The 21,488-nt window shown below is 39.9% G+C and overlaps 1 protein-coding gene and 1 long non-coding RNA gene across 8 annotated transcripts in view; one reads left to right on the forward strand and one right to left on the reverse strand.

Annotated features, from left to right (window-relative positions):
* The first annotated feature begins 1,870 nt into the window (after window positions 1–1,870).
* On the forward strand, window positions 1,871–20,998 carry LOC148146983 (uncharacterized). The gene is made up of 3 exons (XR_015760199.1): window positions 1,871–1,935; window positions 16,796–16,902; window positions 20,862–20,998. It is a non-coding gene; the product is annotated as an uncharacterized LOC148146983 (long non-coding RNA).
* LOC122557913 (nucleosome assembly protein 1-like 4) overlaps window positions 2,833–21,488 on the reverse strand; it is a 123,175-nt gene continuing 104,519 nt past the window's right edge. For 4 of the 7 annotated variants that reach the window (XM_087996689.1, XM_087996690.1, XM_087996686.1 and 1 more), the window contains one exon: window positions 17,812–17,850. In XM_087996689.1, the coding sequence (XP_087852815.1) occupies window positions 17,845–17,850 (6 nt within the window). In that variant the 3' untranslated portion in view covers window positions 17,812–17,844. Of the gene's footprint in view, window positions 3,867–17,811; window positions 17,851–21,488 lie in introns of those variants that run through there. The other 3 variants (XM_087996688.1, XM_087996685.1, XM_087996691.1) reach the window with 1 other exon arrangement.

Below are 21,488 nucleotides of genomic sequence, written 5' to 3' on the forward strand. Positions count from 1 at the left end.
ACCTTTTTCATCCCATTAACACCATTCTGAGTTTATTAATACATGACTGTGCTTGGGGAACGTAGATGCAAATAATGATTGAATTCTAAGTTCTTGAATCTCATGGACGGTAGATCCTTGAAGGGTCACTACCTGCATGCGTCATTCTTAGAGTAAATCTAGCCTCTGCTATGGCCCATTCAAGTCAAGTGCCCACCAGTACCTATCTACAAACTTGAACTTTTCTAAATTAATATTTTAGCATTTATTTCTCCTTTGCTTTAAAATGAAGCTGCACTACACGTGTATTTATTTTGACATTTAAATTTACATTGATTTTGCTTTAATTCGGTGGAGTAACTCATCAATTATGCAACTAGTAGCATTATTAACAACGGACTTGGATTTTCCCCTAAGGACTTTTCTTGGTTACGAAAGCAAGCCACGCTCACAGCTGTTTTGTCTGAACAACTGGTTCAGATTTTCCAATGGGTAGATCTTGTGGAATCTCCATTGTGACAGACACAAACGAATTGTTAGGAAATTGAAGATTCTTTTGGATAATTCCCCTCTACTTGGAATCCTCTGAAAGCAAGCACTTAAATCAGAAAATTGGAGCGTTCTGCTGAAGTAAATCGTTACTTAGAAGTCAGACTATTAAATATCTAGTCTATCTCCTGACCCACCCCACTCCCAACACTTCACACCCTCCATAAACACCTCTTTCCAAGAGGACCAAGATTCTAAACCAGCACCCATACCTGTATCGCTGATTCTGACAATGCCCCTTCTGTAGTCAGAATCGGTGATCTGACCCCTTCACCACTGCGGACCTGAGCAACGTTCCTGCTCAATATACAGCTCACATTCCCCCTGCCAAACCCAGTATTTCCCACCCACCACAACCTACCCTGTACACACACTTAACCAGTCACCTTATGCCCAGAAACCTTATCCCCTAAGCAACCTAACCTCACACTTAATTGAACTATTTATCTTTTGACAGCAACTAAATTCACAAGAACGATCATGTGAATAAAGGGTTGTCATATGAACAGTCTGAGAGGTATCTCACTGAAATTTACAGAATTAGGGGAGGCCTGGATAGAGCGGAAGTAGGAGAAGCCCAAGGGCATAGCCTCAGATTGAAGGGAAGACCATTTAGAACAGAGACGGGTGGAATGTCTTCAGCCAGAGGGTGGCAAATTTGTGGAAGTCATTGCCACAAAAGGTTGTGGAAGCCAAATCATTGTGTGTCTTTAAGTTAGAGATAGGTTCTTGATCTGTAAAGGGTTCAAAAGGTTCCAGGGAGAAGGCAAAATGGCACTGAGAAACATATCAGCCATGATTGAATGATGGGGCAGACCTAATGGGCTGAATGGCCTAATTCTGTTCCTAAATCTTATGGCCTTGTATATCATTGGGAAAATTTTAGAAGCTATTAAAAATGTCATAACAGTTCAGCTGCATAAGTTCAGGGTAATCAGACACAGTCAACATGGTTTTGTCAAAGAGAAATAATCTTTAACTAATTTATTGGAGTTCTTTGAAGAACTAATGTGCTGTGGATAAATGAGATGTGCTGCATTTAGATTTTTGAAGATAAATGATAATATGGTATTGTAAATGTTATTGTGGGAAATAAATACCTTAAGTTGGATGTAAGCTATTGGCACTGATAGAAAATAGGCTAGCTTCCAGGAAGTGGAGAGTAGGAATAAATAGATCTTTTCAGACTGGCAGGATGCCATAAGTGGTGTACCACAGGGTACATGTTGGGGCCTTGACTCTGCAACTTGAATAAATGATCTGGATGAAGGGACCAAAGATATGGTAACTAAATTTGCTGATGACTAAAGGATTGGTAGCAAAGTGAGTTATGAAGACAAAAGGAACCTATAAAATGGATAATATAGGTTGAGTGGACAAGGATCTGGCAAATAGAGTATCATGTGGGTAAGTGTGAAGTCTTTAATTTGGTAGAAAGAATTTTTAAAAAATGAGAATTTGCAGAGCATGGAGATGCAGAGACTCCTAGTGCATGAATCAAAAGGTTAGTATATAGGTACAGCGAGTAAATCAGGAAAACTAACAGGATGTCATGTTATTTTGAACTGTATTTTAATGTAGGAAGCCTGACTGACACCCCACTTCAACTGAAAAGTGAAACCAAAACTTTACCTCTCTGGGGAAACTAAAACTGATTGAAACCAGACAAAGCATAGCTTAATCACTCATCAGTTCAGAACAGGCAGGCTGAAGAAAGCAAAGATTGTATCCAGGAGCTGGGAATGGGCAAATACAAGACTGCTGCAATTATTCCTGTTAAATTGACTTACCAGACTCAGCCTACAATTCCTGGAGTGTTCGATTAAAGAATGACTTGATTGGGGTCAAGGAATAGAGTATATGCTGGGCATGAGGCTAATGACTGTTAATATGCAATTCAAATGCTGCTGATTATCACAAACACATGAAGACATTGCCATGAACATGCATCGCTTAGCAGGTGGTCATAGGATATCACAAAACCGAAGATGTTTTTGCTTCGGAGATAAAACAGCATCATAGAAAATAAATCACTTGGTGGCAAGGTCAACAAATTCTTTGACAGAAATTTCTGCATTAGACTGATTTGGGGGAATGTGGTGAAATAAGTGGTTACTTCATTCCCTCACAATCTGACCAAGCCCAAAGTGTCTGAGAGTAATGTTGCATTTTTAAAAATGAAATACATTGAGTTAAATCCACAAAAAAAAGTCAAATAGATAATTCAAATGTTAACCCGAACAGTTACCGTTGCAAATTGAACATGGCAACAGACAAGATTACTTATCAAAACAGAAACACATATTTAATGTTGCACAACTTTATTAGAATACTCTGACTATTCTGTACAAATTGAAAACAGCATATTAAGGTACATTACAACTGTGTAGAACAAGGTAAGGCTGGAGCACTCTATGCCTGGACACAGTGCTGTGTGCTGGACACTCAATTAATAAAAATAAAAAAAAATAGATCTGTGTTAAAGATTTTACTTCCACAGGAAACTGGCAATGACTCTCACAGCATCTTAATATGCATCTTTTCTGGAGACAAAGTGGCTGCAACTGGAGCTAATGTGCCCAGGTGATCGTTTTATTTTCCCCAACGTGCTGGTTAGTAAGTTGTGTGTAATGGTAATAAATAAGTTTGTGGCCGCAACATTTCAGAGCAGCCTCTCAGTACATATATATTTCTGTTAACCATTGCTGTTTTAATCAATAGTAATGACGACCACAGCGCAGTCACATTGGGTCAAAAATTAAGCTTCTGAAAGCGTTTAAATATAATTCTTAATGGCAAAGGAAATGCTTAACTATAAACTAAGTGGCTGCTCACAAATATTGGGCAGCACAGGAAAGATGCACCTCAGAAGTCCATGAAAATCACTACCGACTCACTGAGCAATGCTGCCCCTATTTGCAAGTGACAAGCGTGTAACACTCACTACATTTCAAAATACCAGTGTTTAGGCTGCAGAGTGCATGCTTGCTTGACCTTACAGTCTGAAACCCTTCTGTATTTTTGAAGTAGAGGTTTTTGTAATTTTTCCACTGTAAAAGTAAGCCAAAAGTAGGAAAAGAAAATTTGAAGTTAAAGAGCAATCCATGCATTTAAAACATAGTGTTTAGCTTAATAAGATTGTGCTGCAGTGGGGGGGGGAGTGGGGGGGGGAGTGGGGGGGGGAGGGGGAGGGGAGGAGGAGAGAGAGGGCGTCACCTCAACTGCACAAGAGTATTTTAGATACACTTTATCACATGGCATCAGTCTCTAGGCAGTGGTGTTTTCTTGGTACCACGCTCCTATTGCTGCTTGCATTCAGCAGGCTGGTTGGATTCTTTCTGGAAGACACAGAAAATGTGAAAGGTTATCAGTATGGGGGTTATTTGCAGTTCCAGCACACACCTTATCCACAGTGTCTGGATAGTAAGAATCCCATCAAAGGAAGCACTCAGGAAAGGTTAGAAGCATAAGCACAAACTAGCCATTTGGCTTTTAGTGGTGATGTATGTTAGAATGCCAAATGGAGAGCAGAGAAAGGAGGTTCAATACATGGAGCTCTTAATAATAGGGTGGATTATAAAACCAAATCCAGTGTTGTAAAAAGCCAAATTTATACTTTAAGATTAATTTTATTTACCAATTAATTGAATACTCCTAATAAAATCATTTTCTGGTGGAGAAATTAATGCTCAAATTAATAGTTCACTTCTTTTCAGAAATATTAGCATTAGGAAAACATGATGTGTTCTGTAGAATTTTTGCAATTCTCAAGAATGATGGAATCCGTCAAACCTTGGACATATCACTCAATTCATAGATTATCTCTTCATTCAAAAACTCCCTTGCCCATGCTCGAATTCTATGAACTCCAAAGAGCTGCTGAATAACTCTTTGCTTCAAACATTATTGTTATTACATTTTTCTGAATTCCATCCCAAGAGAATAATATCCCAGTTTATGGTGATGGTTGCAAGGAATATTGGTGAACACTGCCATTAAATTATTTTCACAATTTTGGAGATGTCATAATACCTCAGGTAGAACATGAACTTAAGCAATTCTGCCCCAGAGACAGTGACACAACAAAAGCCCCATGTATTTCTACTGAGGCTTGTACTGAGGCTGGTAACCTTTCATATCACCAGCAATGCAGGAATTGTATCAAACTAAGGAAGGGAAGGAATCCCAATCTCAGCCATCAACGGTACTGTTCTGTGTTGTAGAAATGCAACAGCAATGTTTCAATGAATGTAGAAGACACTTTATGCACAATTTTAATTAACATTGTGCCTTTGCAGTAAAAACACCCTAAAAAGTAATCTTAGAATAGGTGGATACTGGATATCAAACCAAATAAATTTGGGAGAAGTGCAACAAAAAGTTTGACCAAGGTTGTAGGTTTTAAGATGGATCTTACAGTAAAAAAAAAGGCATTGAAATCCAGAGAACACCTTAGGGAATTCTACAGTTCCAAGTGCTTGAAGACAACACCCACTAACAGTGACAGTGGGAGTAGCTGAACACAGCAAAGTCCAAGGGATAGATAGATTCAGTCGCAGGGAGGATTGGAGTTGGGAAGGTGTCACAGACTAGGCGATGAAGGAACTGACTCTAAGGATTATAGTTTTTAGATGTTGAGAGACCGGAATAAGTTAACAAATTGGAAGTGATAGACAAGTTGGATTGATAAGAGATAAGAAAACTGAGTTTTGGGTCAGAGTTAAATTAATGGCAGATGGAAGACACTGGTCAGAATTGTATTGGAGTACCTGGGTTTGATAGAGAGAAAGAAATGACAGAAGGGATACAATAATAAATAGGCTGCAGCAGTGACAAGCATAAAATTAGATACTAGTGACTTAGTATTAGTTTTTCTTGTGATAATTTACAGTTGGATAAAGTGTGGCAAATAATAATGGCCTCGTTCAGCCGGAGGTGTGAATAGAATCAATAGCAAAAACAGAAGTTTGGGTCTTCCCAATGATTAGATGGAAAAAAAATTGCTGCTCATTCAATATCTGATGTTAGATAATCACTCCATTGTGGGACAATTTAAGAAAAAAAAATGGAGTGGTAGAAATGAGCATTTTCGACATGCATTTTTAGCTGATCCCATATTGCACGTAGAAGACAAAATGTGGCTAATGATTGATTCAATGAGAACTTTAAAATGTGGAGTGGGAAGGGATGACAGCAGTGTTGATGAGTTTCAGTTATGACTGGGTTCACCTGATGAAGGAGCGTCGCTCCGAAAGCTAGTGTGCTTCCAATTAAACCTGTTGGACTATAACCTGGTGTTGTGTGATTTTTAACTTTGCTTTCTCCTAGTTGCATTATAAAGGATGCAAAGGGCGAATGAAAAAAAATGATCATAGCAACAACCAGACATGTCACTTGTGATATTTGATGCTCCAGGGATAAAAAATACCTGGGTAGACATTTGAACACAAAAGTTGTGGAAGACAGGCAGATTCAGGAAATCATATGGAGTATGAATATATTTAAATTAGGCACAGGAATAGGCAATTCATCTCCTTTAGTCACTCAAGTATTCAATAAGATTATAACAGATCTGATTCTAACTTCAAATTGTATTATTATTAAATTGGAGATGATGCAGAAAAAATTTTCTAGGATGTTACTGGATGTGGAGGCTTTGACTTATTAGGAGAGGCTGGATAAGCTGGGACTTTTCTCACTAGAGCATAGGTGGTTTTTTTTTTGGGGGGGGGCGGCGGGGGAGAACACCTTAGAGGCTTATACGGTCATGAGGGGCAATGATAAGGCATTTTCTCTCGAGTAGGGTAGCTCAAAACTAGAGGGCATAATTTTAACCTGAGAAGAGAACAATTTAAAGGGACCTGAGGGCAACTTTTTCACAAAGGGTGGTTCATATCAGGAATGAACTGCCAGAGGAAGTGGTAGCTGCTGATACAACATTTAAAAGATATTTGATAGGTACATGAATAAGAAGGGTTTAGAGGGATATGGGCCAAACACAAGCAAATATGACTGGCTTTAGTTTAGCAAACTTGGCCAGCATAAATGCATTGGACTGAAGAGTCTGCTTCCATGCTGGAGGAAGCAATGACTCTAATACGATCATGCTCATAAAGCAGGCAGTAGCCAAGGAGAGGCACATTATCAATAAACATGGGGGCCATAAGTAAAGTTAGATTATTTGCTCTTTTGCTTTTCTGGTTTGTTCAAGGAAATGTGGATATTGCTGATCCCTAAAAGCCCTGGAAGCATTGAGCTGCGTTCTCAAACTGGAGGAGTGCCAGGACATATAGCAACACCAACAGCAATGTAACGAAGGGAATCCCAGATTTTTGACACTGACTGTGATATAGTTCTAAGTCAGGACGTATTATGTTTTGGGAGGGAAACTTCCCATGCATCTGTTGCTTTGTCCTTTTAGTTAGTAAAGGTTATAGGTTTGGAAGGTGCTGTTGAAGCACCTTGGTGAGTTGCTTGTAGATGGTACACATGACTGCCACTGTGCAGAGATAAAGGGAGAAAATGTTGAAGAGGATGCATAAAGTGCCAATCAAGTGGGCTGATTTGTACTGCATGGCATCAAACAACGAGTATTATTAGAGAGCTCCACCCATCCAGGTAAGAGGACAGCATTTATTTCATCACTCTCCTGTTGTGCCAAGTAAATGGTGGTCATGCATTAGCGAATCAGAAAGAGTCACCCTCTGCAGTAGTCCCAACCCAGGACTAATTCCTCCAGCCACAGTATTTACATGGTTAGTCCGGTTCAATTTCTGGTTGATAGTAACCCCATGGATGCTGAAAGTGTGGAATTTAGTCATGGTTGTGCAATTGACTGTCAAGGGATGCTGGCTTGACTGATCTCGACTGTCAAGGGATGCTGGCTTGACTGATCTTGTTGAAGACTCTCACTGGTTAACACTTGACTAGCATGAATGGCACGTAAACTCAAGTGTGGATGTTGTCCAGGTCTTGCTACATATGGACACGGACTGCTTCAGAATCAGAGTTGTCGTTAACGATACCGAACATTATGCAATCGTTAGTGAACATCTCCATTTCTTGATCGTGCAAAGGAGTTGGAAATTGTTGAACCCAAGTCACCACCCTGAGGAACTTCAGCAGTGATGCCCTGAGGCTGAGATGATTTATATCCAGCAACCACAGCCACCTTACATTGTGCTAGGCATAATTACAATCAGAGAGTTTCCCCAGATGCACAATGACTCCAGTTTTGCTAGGGCTCCTTGATGGTCAGTCAAATGTTTCCTTAATCTCAAGGGTTGTCACTCTCACCTCTAATGTTCAGCTTTTTTGTCCATTTTTGGACCAGAGCTGTAATGAGGTCTTACATCATACATGAGTGAACTTTTTGAAACCCAAACGGAGAGTCAGTGAGCAAGTTACTCTTCTGTAAGTGCCAGCTGAGGGCAATTTTTCACACTGTTGGGTAGATACCAGTGTTTTACCAATGCTGGAGCAGCTGGCTTGGGGCAGTTAGCTCTGAAGCACAAATCTGCGAGCTATTATCTTCACCCTGTTGTTAGGGCCTAGCCATTGCAGTATCAAGTAATCTGACTGGTTGATCATCAGCATGTGTGATGCTGAGAACCTCAGGAGGAGACCAAGATCTATGATCAACTTGGCTCGTGGCTGGCTGTAAGTGCTTCAACCTTGTCTTTTGCATCCATATGCTAGGCATATTTGTGGAGCTCCCATTTCTGATTAGTTGTTTAATTGTTCACCACCATTTGTGACTGGATATGGCAGAACTATACAGCACAGATCTGATCCATCGGTTGTGCAATTACTTAGCACTGTCTACTACATGCTGCCTTCAGTATTTGACATGCAAGTAGTTATGGGCTTTAGCTTCACCATTTTTAGGTATGCCTGGTGCTGCTATTTTTTCCTTCTTGTTGGGTTCCTCACTGCCTGCTGCCCTTTAGGACTTTAGTGGTGTCTTCAAGCCACTCCGGGTGATGCATGTGAAGGTATATCATCCAGGGAACACTGTCCATGTCACCGTTGGTCCTTCCTCCTGCTGGAGGATTACAGATTTTACAGTAGCCCAAAGGAGAGTGTTGAGGCGAACTACCAGGTAATCAACAAGTTTCCCTGCTGACCTGATGCCACGAAACTTCATGGGCTCCCAAATCAGTATTCAGGACTTGCACTGCAACTCCTTCCTGACTGTATACCACTATTGCACCACATCTGGTGGTGCTGCCCTGTCAGCGCAACAGGGCATCCCAGGAATGGTGATGATGGCATCTGGGACATTGTCCACGAGGTATGATTCTATGAGTACGTCAGGTCGTTGCACAATTAATCTGTGGGACAGCTCTTTTAATTTTGGCATAAGCCCCCAGATGCTGGTGAGGACTTTACAGAATTAACTATGCCATGTTTTCCATTGTTGTTTCTGGTGTCTGGGTCAACGACACACAGTTGTCAGCTTCATTCTTCCATTCAGAGTTCGTAGCAGCTTTGATACAACTGAGTATCTTGCAAGGCCATTTCAGAGAGCATATAGGTTTGAGGTGATGTACATGAATGCTATTTAATGGGCTGGAGCAGATGGAATCTGGAAGGAGTATTTGTGAAGTGGGCAAGGGAAATGAAGGAACTAGCCTGCTTAAAGACAAAAAATATATAAACTATTTACACATGCTATTGAGGGGCAAGAATGGATGGGATAGAAGGGATTCGACAGGACAGTGATGATGGAGAATCTTTCCACTTCAGGATGGCCCTGTTATACTGCAGTGGACAGCAAGGTCAGATAATGTTTGAAGAAGTGGTGTCAGATCTGGTGACGGCTAGTTAATATAGCTCATCACAGAATTATTATTCAGGGAAGCCACAAAATTGTATGGGTTTCGATTTTTGAGAAGATTTGTAGCTCAGCTTGTAAGTTTGCTCGCTGAGCTGGAAAGCTTGTTTTCAGTCATTTCGTCAGAATATTAGGCATCATCATCAGTAAGACTCCAGTGAAGACTGGCTCTAATGCAACGAGGAGTATGTCAGCTTCCAAGAGATCAATTGTGTTAGGGGATTCTATAGTCAGAGGTACAGACAGACGTTTCTGTGGCCAGCAGAGAAAAGCAGAATGGTGTGTTGTTTCCCTGGTGCCAGGATCAAGGATGCCTCAGAGGGTGCAGAATGTTCTCACGGGGGAGAGGGGCCAGCAGGAGGTCATTGTCCACATTGGAACCAACGACATAGGAAGGGAAAAGGTTGAGATTCTGAAGGGAGATTACAGAGAGTTAGGCAGAAATTTAAAAAGGAGGTCCTCAAGGGTAGTCATATCTGGATTACTCCCAGTGCTACGAGCTAGTGAGGGCAGGAATAGGAGGATAGAGCAGATGAATGCATGGCTGAGGAGCTGGTGTATGGGAGAAGGATTCACATTTTTTGGATCATTGGAATCTCTTTTGAGGTAGAAGTGATCTGTACAAGAAGGACGGATTGCACCTAAATTGGAAGGGGACTAATATACTGGCAGGGAAATTTGCTAGAACTGCTTGGGAGGATTTAAACTAGTAAGGTGGTGGGGTGGGACCCAGGGAGATAGTGAGGAAAGAGACCGATCTGAGACGGGTACAGCTGAAAACAGAAGTGAGTCGAACAGTCAGGGACAAGGTAGGACTAATAAATTAAACTGCATTTATTTCAATGCAAGGGGCCGAACAGGGAAGGCAGATGAACTCAGGGCATGGTTAGCAACATGGAACTGGGATATCATAGCAATTACGGAAACATGGCTCAGGGGTGGGCAGGACTGGCAGCTTAATGTTCCAGGATACAAATGCTACAGTAAGGATAGAAAGGGAGGCAAGAGAGGAGGGGGGAGTGGCATTTTTGATAAGGGATAGCATTACAGCTGTGCTGAGGGAGGATATTCCCGGAAATACATCCAGGGAAGTTATTTGGGTGGAACTGAGAAATAAGAAAGGGATGGTCACCTTATTGGGATTGTATTTATTGACTCCCAATAGTCAGAGGGAAATTGAGAAACAGACTTGTAAGGAGATCTCAGCTATCTGTAAGAATAATAGGGTAGTTATGGTAGGAGATTTTAACTTTCCAAACATCAACTGGGACTGCCATAGTGTTAAAGGTTTAGATGGAGAGGAATTTCTTAAGTGTGTACAAGACAATTTTCTGATTCAGTATGTGGATGTACCTACTAGAGAAGATGCAAAACTTGACCTATTCTTGGGAAATAAGGCAGAGCAGGTGACTGAGGTGTCAGTGGGGGAGCACTTTGGGGCCAGCGACCATAATTCTATTAGTTTTAAAAATAGTGATGGAAAAGATAGACCAGAACTAAAAGTTGAAGTTCTAAATTGGAGAAAGGCCAATTTTCATGGTATTAGGCAAGAACTTTTCAAAGCTGATTGGAGGCAGATGTTCGCAGGTAAAGGGACGGCTGGAAAAACGGGAAGCCTTCAGAAATGAGATAACAAGAGCCCAAAGAAAGTATATTCCTGTCAGGGTGAAAGGGAAGGCTGGTAGGTATAAGGATTGCTGGATGACTAAAGAAATTGAGGGTTTGGTTAAGAAAAAGAAGGAAGCATATGTCAGGTATAGACAGGATAGATCAAGTGAATCCTTAGAAGAGTATAAAGAAAGTAGGAGTATACTTAAGAGGGAAATCAGGAGGGCAAAACAGGGACATGAGATAGCTTTGGCAAATAAAATTAAGGCGAATCCAAAGGGTTTTTACAAATATATTAAGGACAAATGGGTAACTAGGGAGAGAATAGGGCCCCTCAAAGATCAGCAAGGTGGCCTTTGTGTAGAGCCACAGAAAATTGGGGAAATATTAAATGAATATTTTGCGTCAGTATTTACTGTGGAAAAGGATATGGAAGATATAGACTGTAGGGAAAGAGATGGTGACATCTTGCAAAATGTCCAGATTACAGAGGAGGAAGTGCTGGATGTCTTGAAACGGTTAAAAGGTGGATAAATCCCCAGGACCTGATCAGGTGTACCCGAGAACTCTGTGGGAAGCTAGAGAAGTGATTGCTGGGCCTCTTGCTGAGATATTTGTATCACCGATAGTTACAGGTGAGGTGCCGGTAGACTGGAGGTTGGCAAATGTGGTGCCACTGTTTAAGAAGGGCGGTAAAGACAAGCCAGGAAACTATAGACCGGTGAGCCTGACGTCAGTGGTGGGCAAGTTGTTGGAGGGAATCCTGAGGGTCAGGATGTACAGGTATTTTGAAAGGCAAGGACTGATTAGGTATAATCAACATGGCTTTGGGCATGGGAAATCATGTTTAATGAACTTGACTGAGTTTTTTTGAAGAAGTAACAAAGAAGATTGATGAGGGCAGAGCAATAGATGTGATCTATATGGACTTCAGTAAGGCGTCTGACAAGGTTCCCCATGGGAGACTGATTAGCAAGGTTAGATCTCATGGAATACAGGGAGAACTAGCCATTTGGATACAGAACTGGCTCAAAGGTAGAAGACAGAGGGTGGTGGTGGAGGGTTGTTTTTCAGACTGGAGGCCTGTAACCAGTGGAGTGCCACAAGGATCGGTGCTGGGCCCTCTACTTTTTGTCATTTACATGAATGATTTGGATGCGAGCATAAGAGGTACAGTTAGTAAGTTTGCAGATGACACCAAAATTGGAGGTGTAGTGGACAGCGAAGAGGGTTACTTAAGATTACAACAGGATGGGCCTGTTGTGCATGGGGAATCATGTCTCACAAACTTGAGGATGGGCCAACGGGCTGAAAAGTGGCAGATGGAGTTTAATTCAGATAACTAAGAGGTGCTGCATTTTAGCAAATCTTATACACGCAATGGTAAGGTCGTAGGGAGTGATGCTGAACAAAGAGACGTTGGAGTGCAGGTTCATAGATCCTTGAAAGTGGAGTCAGAGGTAGATAGGATAGTGAAGGCGGCGTTTGGTATGCTTTCCTTTATTGGTCAGAGTATTGAGTACAGGAGTTGGGAGGTCATGTTGCGGCTGTACAGGACATTGGTTAGGCCACTGTTGGAATATTGCATGCAATTCTGGTCTCCTTCCTATCGGAAAGCCGTTGTGAAACTTGAAAGGGTTCAGAAAAGATTTCCAAGGATGCTGCCAGTGTTGGAGGATCTGAGCTACAGGAAGAGACTGAACAGGCTGGGGCTGTTTTCCCTGGAGTGTTGGAGGCTGAGGGGTGACCTTATAGAGGTTTACAAAATTACATGGGGCATGGATAGGATAAATAGACAAAGTCTTTTCCCTGGGATCAGAGAGTCCAGAACTAGAAGGCATTGGTTTAGGATGAGAGGGGAAATATATAAAAGAGACCCAAGGGGCAACTTTTTCATGCAGAGGGTGGAACGTTTATGGAATGAGCTGCCAGAGGAAGTGGTGGAGGCTGGTACAATTGCAACATTTAAGAGGCATTTGGATGGGTATATGAATAGGAAGGGTTTGGAGGGATATGGGCCAGGTGCTGGCAGGTGGGACTAGATTGAGTTGGGATATCTGGTCGGCATGGACGGGTTGGACTGAAGGGTCTGTTTCCATGCTGTACACCTCTATGACTCTAAGTGCTGGTGATACGTTCCGCTTTCTATTTGTGTGCCTTAGGTCTCTTAAGGTAGGTGATATTATTTCCGGTTATTTTTCTCAGGGGTTGGTAAATGGGGTCCAAATCGACGTGTTTATTGACAGAATCCGGTTTGAATGCCAGGCCTCTAGGAATTTGCGAGAGTCCCTCTGTTTAACCTGTCTGAGGATGCGTGTGATGTCCCAGTCGAAGTGGTTTCCTTCTTCGTTTGTACATAAGGATACTAGTGACAGTGGGTCATGTCTTTTGGTGGCTAGTTAGTGTTTGCGTATCCTGGTGGCTAGTTTTCTGCCTGTCTGTCCGATGTGGTGGTGTTTTTTTTTAAAAAATACAGCCCTTGCATGGTATTTTGTAAATGACATTTGTTTTGCTGATTGTTTGTATAGGATCTTTTAGGTTCATCAGCTGCTGTTTAAACGTGTTGGTAGGTTTGTGGGTTACCATGATGCCTAGGTATTTCAGAGATGTCCCTGATGTATGGTAATGTGGCTAGAGTGTCAGGGCACATTCTGTCTGCTTGTTTAGGAATTGGTGGACTGTGTATTGGGTACCCGTTCTTATTGAATATGCTGTATAGGTATTTTTCTTCTGCTGTTAGTGTGCTGTCCCCCATTTAAATAATGTCTTGATGCAGCTCAGTTTGTGGGTGTTGGGATGATTGCTTCTGGATCTATGGTCTGGTCTGCATCTGGTCTGTGTGTTCCTTTCCTGTCGACACTGATCTGAAATTCTTCATTAACTGCTTGTTCCAATGTGACATCTAGGAAGGGGAGTCTGTTGTTGTTCTCCTCCTCTTTTGCACAAAAAAACTCAGCAAAACCAATGTAATTTATAAAATACCATGTAAAGACTGTAACAAACACTACATTGGACAGACAGGTAGAAAACTAGCCACCAAAATACACGAACACCAACTAGCCACCAAAAGACATGACCCACTATCACTAATATCCTTATGTACAGATGCAGTAGGACACTATTTCGACTGGGACAACACATCCATCCTCAGGCTAAACAGAGACACTCAGGAATTCCTAAAGTTCTGGCATTCAAACTAGAACGTCGTCAATAAACATAGATTTAGATCCCATTTACCAACCAACCCTAATGATATCATCCACCTTGAGAGCAAGTGGGACATAACATCAGTACTCCATCGAAGGCTCACTGATGTGACCCAGCATAGTGACGAAACATCTGAAAACAAACCTTCCAGCTCAGTGAACAAACTTACAACCTGAGTTTGAGCTGTTTACTGACATGGGATTAGTCCTATATCCATCCTGCACCTCACCTATTGTTGGCTGAAACTAACATTAGTCGAGAGTGTGTTGCTGGAAAGCACAGCAGGTCAGGCAGCATCCGAGGAGAAGAATCGACATTTTGGTCATAAGCCCTTCATCAGGAATGAGGCTTGTGGGCCGGGGCCCAGAGATAAATGGAAAGGGGTGGGGTTGGGGGTGAGGGAAGGTAGCTGTGAAAGTGATAGCTGGACGAAGCTGGGGGAGAAGGTGATAGGTCAGAGGGGGAGTGATGGACAGGTCCAGAGGGCAGTGCGGAGTTGGAGACTTGGGACTGGGATAATGTGGGTTTGGGGGGGGGGGGGGGGGAGATGAGGAAGCTGTTGAAATCCACATTTATCCCCTGTGGCTGCAGGGTCCCAATGCGGAACCCTGCATTGGGGCATTCTTCCTCCAGGCATCAGGTGGTAACGGTTTGGCGATGAAGGTGGCCCAGGACCTGAATGTCTTTGATGGAGTGGGAGGGGGAGGGTGAGTTGAAGTGTTTTGGTGGGGTTGGTGGGTGCAAGTGCACCAGAGATGTTCTCTGAAAAGATCCGCAAGAAAGTGTCCTGTCTCCCCGATGTGGAGGAGACCACTCCAGGTGCAATGGATGCAGTAGATGACATTGGTAGAAGTAACATCAGAGTGCCACTTCCCAGGCAATATGCTACAAGTTGCACGTCAAAAGCTTTAGAAATGTAGGTCAACAATATATTAAAGGGCCCATTTAGAAATTAATGCAATCAATTTTACATTATGATAAACAGGAAAAGACACTCAATTGCGCACTATAGTTCATGAAAGCAGTAATACATAGAGCAGAGAAAATGGATTGGATACAATTAAATTTCCATAATTAACCCATGTGGCTGAGAGAATAAGCCTAGTCATGTATAATTCAGTAAAACAAATCTATCACATTTAAAAGTTAAAGGCTTCAAATATGAATGAAATGTCACCTTCAATAAGAGAAGATATAAACAATAAATCAACAAGTTTCAATAACCATGCAACTAGCCAAAGATATTGTGGCTCTGGATATAAACAATGAACACTTACTGTAAGGGCAGATAAATTTGGTTCTTTTCATGACCAGAAATTAGTGATGTTGATCAGAGCAAATTTTGTGCCATTCATTTGCATTTCCATAGAACCGACAGGATCAGATCAAGGGAGAAATGACTTCCGGAATAGTTTCCATAAAAGAAGTCGTTACTCTACTTCCACAAGATGTGCTTTCTACTCTGAAGTAGAACTTACACTCATGATCTGATACTTGATCTAGACTTGTTCAAAACGTACGTATTGGATTCCATAAATCCAATTTAACCCAAGTTAGAACTTTGCAAAAAAGGTCTCACTCTTGTAGCATTCACTCAAAAGCAAGGAGAGGGATAACCTTCACAATATGATAGCCAATGAGTGCTGTGATATTAGAGTGCTTCTATTTGGGTTAGTTGAATTTCGGAAAGATTGGAGATTTGATATCTTTGCCACAAACATTAAAAGTCCCAGTAAATTCAACATAAAATGTTTAATACAACTGATATGTGCATCCTGGCCATAAATCTTCCTCAACTCCCATTCCCCATTTATCAAAGAATTCTTAAAAATGATGGAAATGGATGCAAAAGCATCAACCAAAATGGCATTGACCTGACAGAATTAATTTGACTGAACACTGATAATTCTGAACATTGTGCAACGGATTAACACTCATTGCAACTGAGAAACAGTACTGAAGTGGTACTGACCTTGCAACTGAAAGTCAGATGTCAAATTCCACAATTGTGAATTGTGAACATGTATTAATTTAGTAGAATTGGTCATTTGTATTCAGAAAAACTAATGGGCATTGCAAAAATCTAACTGGTTCAAAGTTCCTTATGACACTCCTATTCAAGCTAACTTACACCTAACTAGACACCCGTGATGCCCTAGATGCAGCCAAGCAAGCCACTTAAAACAGAACAGAACCAAGGAGAGTAATGACTGAGACATCAGATGCGGGTAGAAAAGTACAAACTGTCCTCATCAGTAGCTGGGGACTGGTGGCCAATTGAATCCATTATCCCACAGATGAGCATTATTTACTAATTTTTTTCATTCTCCAACTACCCCTCAGTATAATCTGTCCTCTCAGCAATACAAGGTAGTCAAAAGGGAGTTCTGAATGACATATTCAAATGATTATGGTTTTCTCAGCATCTATTTTGAACCCAATGAAGTCTCAGGTTAAAGATCAGGGAAAATCTTGTAATTACAACTGACAGCGTCTTGAATTATTGAGTCATTACTTTATAATGATGAATATGACTTGAAGGAAGCATTCAAAAATTTCCAATCTAACAGTCTTACATATGTAATAGAATTGATAGGAGTGTTTTGTTGTTAATAGGTACACCTCATCCTGAGCTATGTGAACAGACTAAGGGCAAACAGAACAACCCAAAAACTGGACATTTGAGAAGCAAAGATTGAGACATCAAAAGCTAGCAGACCAAGGTGATTATGATGGGTGAATAAAACAATTTTGCTAGACAGTGCCAGGCACATCTCAGGAGCAGCAAACCTTGTAATGTGACTACACATATAGCTTTGGCAAGATAAATCTACATAGTTATCCTCATTCCCAAGTCTGATAATGGCCTGGGTATAAATGCAAGAGAAAAGGTCAAAATATTGAACATGTCCTGAGTCTAGTGTCATGGGAATGCTGATTTTTCTGAAATTTGAAAAGAACACCAACATCCAGCCAATTTGGTTCAAATCGTGAGAGATTTTAAAAAATGGCATAAGGTGCGGGATACAACAAAGCTTACTGACCCAAACACTATTTATGGCTCTGAATACCTGTATACCAGCATCAGAAGCCACCTAGTAGAGCTTTCAGTGTAGTTGTATGCTGGAACCTATCCAATGGTATCAAAATAAGATAAAGATGTTTCGTAAAGATTTATACCAGAAACAAGTTGAGAAGAGATATCTCCTGCGACTGTTTTCACCTCCACACTCAACCAATTTGATTTTTTAAAGATTCTACTTTCGTGTCGAAAATTAATGTTAGTTTGAATGCTTTTCACACTCTTTAATCAGTCAAGTGTTGAGATTTCCATTATATTGATTTGTTTTAGATTGTGAAAATGCTATATATTACAGATCAAGATTTTAAAACCTTTTCAGTATAAAAGCTTTTCCAAAGCATTCTTACAGAAATGAAATGAATAGACTTAAATACAAATCTACAATTGAACAATACGGAGAACTAAATCAGACTAAACTAAATATGGAGTTATTAATAAAATTGAAAATCAAATTGGTTCAGCTCTAAAAAGTGAGTTCAATTGTAACTAAAGATAAAAAGCAAGGTTAAACAAAGGATGATCATAGAAATAAGGCAGAAAATTCCCTTACCTATAAACGTAATTTGTTTTACTGAGATATGAATTATACCTAAGTAGGGGAAAATTCAGAACAAAATAGGCAATATTAATGTCACTGAAATTAAATAATCAGGGCTAGGCAAGCTCTAAATGGTATCCAGTCTATCAAAAACTGACTATAATACCTTCTGCACTGCTGAAATATTTAAGTCCACAACAGAGATAATTTAAGGCCTGGTCAGACTGGATATCAGTTGATCAATGTTGGATATCAATATTTGCCTATGCAAATTATTTTTTCCTATAAATAACATGAATTGTAATGAGTAACAGAATATTGTAACGTGCCCACATTAATTGAAGAATTGTAACGGGATACCCTTAACCTAAATCCATAAGAAAATACTTGCAATTTATTTAGCCAGAAACATACCAAAAAGAAAGACAACTTCTAAATGGCATAACAGCAAATAATTAAACATCATGATTTTTGAAGAACCATATTTTTAGGAGCTATACTTGCATATTTTCAGATGCAATTATGCTCTCTCACATCTTCAGTCACACAGCAACTACTCCAGTGCACCCAAAATGTTGCAAATCACTTTTGTTTAAAAATTGAGTTATCCAATGTAAATAACACAAATATGAATTAAGGATAATTCAAATTGTTACTTTTAAACAACATGTAGGCCCTATTTCTTTTGGAATAATGTGCTCAATGAGGAACTATACTAGAATGCTAGCAGCACAATACTTCAGAGAAGGGCAGCTGTTTAACTCCAGATGCCATCAGCAAAGAGAAAAATTCTTGTATAATACTGCTTGCAGAAAGTTTCATGAAGGATCCGCTCTACAACTACAACCAATTTAAGAGCATATTTTAGGAAGTGACAATTATGAGACTATACAGACACTGCCATTCATTTACATCACATTAACACCAGTGGTTTCATAGATTAAAAACTCTGCTTTATGTAGTTTAAATACAGCTATATGTAAAGATATTGGTAGTATTTGTTATTTTGATGTACACAAATTTTCAGAGCTACAAATCAGAATTACAGTGAACTAGATACTGAGAAAATTCAACACAATCTAGCTACTATATAGATTGGATCGAATTAATGAGATATTCACTGCTTCTAAGATTACCTACTCTTAAAAGGGGAGAAGCAATATAAACAGACCCCTGTCCTGTATATTCCTTGGGCAAGAAAGTACTTGCTAGCTTAAAGACTAGTAAACAGAATAGATTGAACCTACTCCCACGGAAATGTGATGCAATATTTAAATAGAATTACATTATAAAGCAGCCATTTAAATTTGCTTTCGAGAAAATCAGTGAGCCCCATGTAAAGACCATAAGAGGCAGAAGTGCCGAAATAAAGATTAGAGCAATGCAACAGAATTGTTAAAATCCTGAACAGTTTCAGAAACAATTAAATTTAGTTATGAATTGCTCATGGTACAAATATAATGTTAATACTTTCTCATATTAGAAACTGCATGTAATAGGGAATTTTTACTCTCGTCAACTAATTGGAAGTACACTTTGTTACATTAATTACAATGTTGAAAGACTGTTAGCAGCTATAGCAAGGAACATTAACCATGAGACAAACTAACAGTAAATTATGTTAGTGGAATCAGGTTAAAGAAACAATTAGTTGGAACTGCATAATTTAAGTTTGAAACAAATCTGAAAGCTGACATCTGAAGGTAATGAGGTACTTTAGATTTTAACTTCCCTATTTAAACTCCTATAAAGTTTAAAATTCAATATCAATACCTTCACATTTCAACTTCAAATGCACTTCTTTCCTTTACTACTAACTTACCATTTTAAAAGTTTTCGCAATTACAACAAGAGTAATTACTTCTCAGATTACAATACTGAATTATGAATGACTACTTCTAAAGACACCTATGGCAGCACATGCCACTTGTTTATTGATTTATCGGGGGTGGTGAGACACCTACTATAAAATGGGAAACAGCTCAAAATCTATTTTGAAGTATGCATCAGCCAATAAGAAAAGGCACATTTGTCAATTTGAAAAACGTGAACATTTGAACAGAAGCATTAGCCTTGCCCTAGCAATCATCAATTTCTACTCCTGCAATCAGCATGCCCTGCATGTACTAACGTAAATTAACTACAATAGTTTGGTAAATTTCAAGAGCATTTGAAAGCAACACATAGAACTACAGAACTGAAGAATTTTTTTTAAACTGCTGGATCAAAACACTTATTACATAGAACTTAAGAATTCCAGTAGTGATGTGGATTAGCAAATGACAAAGAATGTGGGCTGACTGTATAGAATAGGATAGGTAAAAACAGAACTTAGAACTTTGTAATCAATTATCTAAAATTAAACATTTCAAATTTTAAAGTTAATGTTTGAATGCAAGAGTCAGAGTTAACTTTTGAAAGTACCAGGTGTGTTATTCAATAAACCATAACTTTAAGGAAAGGATCAAACAGGTAGAAGTCAAAAACAAATCTTAATAAGAATATGAGAAAGACTGACTACATTTAGACAGTACACATGCAAACAGAGTTGGATAGGGAACTATCTACATGCAAATTTGCTTTGCAGCATAAAGCTCTTCAAGACCATTGTTCCCAAGTAATACGTTGCAGTTGATGAAGGTGTCAAGTGAGCACAGAGCAACAAATCTAAAAAACATAAAACTGATGCATCAAAGAGATAAAAGCCTATCTCTTAAATAATATTACTTATTTGGCTTTGCAAGTACAGACACCGCAGAAGCAAATAAGGACTAGCCAGAAGAAAAATCAGTTTCAAACCTTAAAACACAATGCAAGAATCATGGTGCTTTTAAATAAAATGAACGTGCAATACATTTTTGCATGCCTCAGTGCAGCACACATCAGTTTACTAAACTAAATAGTATTTCTACGTTAAGATTTGGCAATCTAGTGATTATGGGAGTGGACCAATAATCTAGAAGTCTTGAAATCGCACCAATGCAAGTTGTGAAACTGAATGCAATAAATCTGGTGAGATACTACTGCAAATTAACTTTGAAATACTGTTTTTTCTTTAAAAGGTCGACAAATCCCACTGATTCCTAATGGATCCAACCTAGACTGGCACGTCACCACCATCCCAATACCATGGTTGATTCTTACTGCTCTCAAAACAATTTGGATTGGGCAAATAAGACTAACATTTCTCATCTCACCCAAATTTCAAGAAGGAACACGCAAAAATGCAAAAGAACTTGTTGCTCAGCCCTGGCTAGTGAGTGATGCCTTGGAGTGATGACCAATATTAGCTTAATAGGCTTGGACCTGTGTTATGCATAAAGCACTCCAGGAAACAAGGTCAACGATGTTGTAATTTTACAGTTAGACTTTGATCACACTCCATTGGTTACATGGGGGATGGGAGGGTTGGCGCAGAAAATGATAGTTTCAATTGTGTTTTTATATAGGCTGGTGGCACCTAAACAAAAAAGAAACAATGAACTAAACCTGTTTGTTGCTAGACAGGTAGTTTCCTTCCGACAGTGTCGCCGTGCCAAATCTTAAATAAAGTCATTAAATTTCACTAGTGAACCAGGAGCCACAACGATTTGAAAAAGATGGCAATGAAAATGATAAAGCTTCAGACTGGATCCAGCTGTCTAAAGCAACAACTTGAGAGCAAGGAGACAAACTGTATTAAGGTTAAG

This window comes from Chiloscyllium plagiosum, unplaced genomic scaffold, assembly GCF_037043375.1.
Source record: "Chiloscyllium plagiosum isolate Xiang-an unplaced genomic scaffold, Cpla_swu_hap1 HiC_scaffold_18, whole genome shotgun sequence".
Taxonomy (NCBI): Eukaryota; Metazoa; Chordata; class Chondrichthyes; order Orectolobiformes; family Hemiscylliidae; genus Chiloscyllium; species Chiloscyllium plagiosum.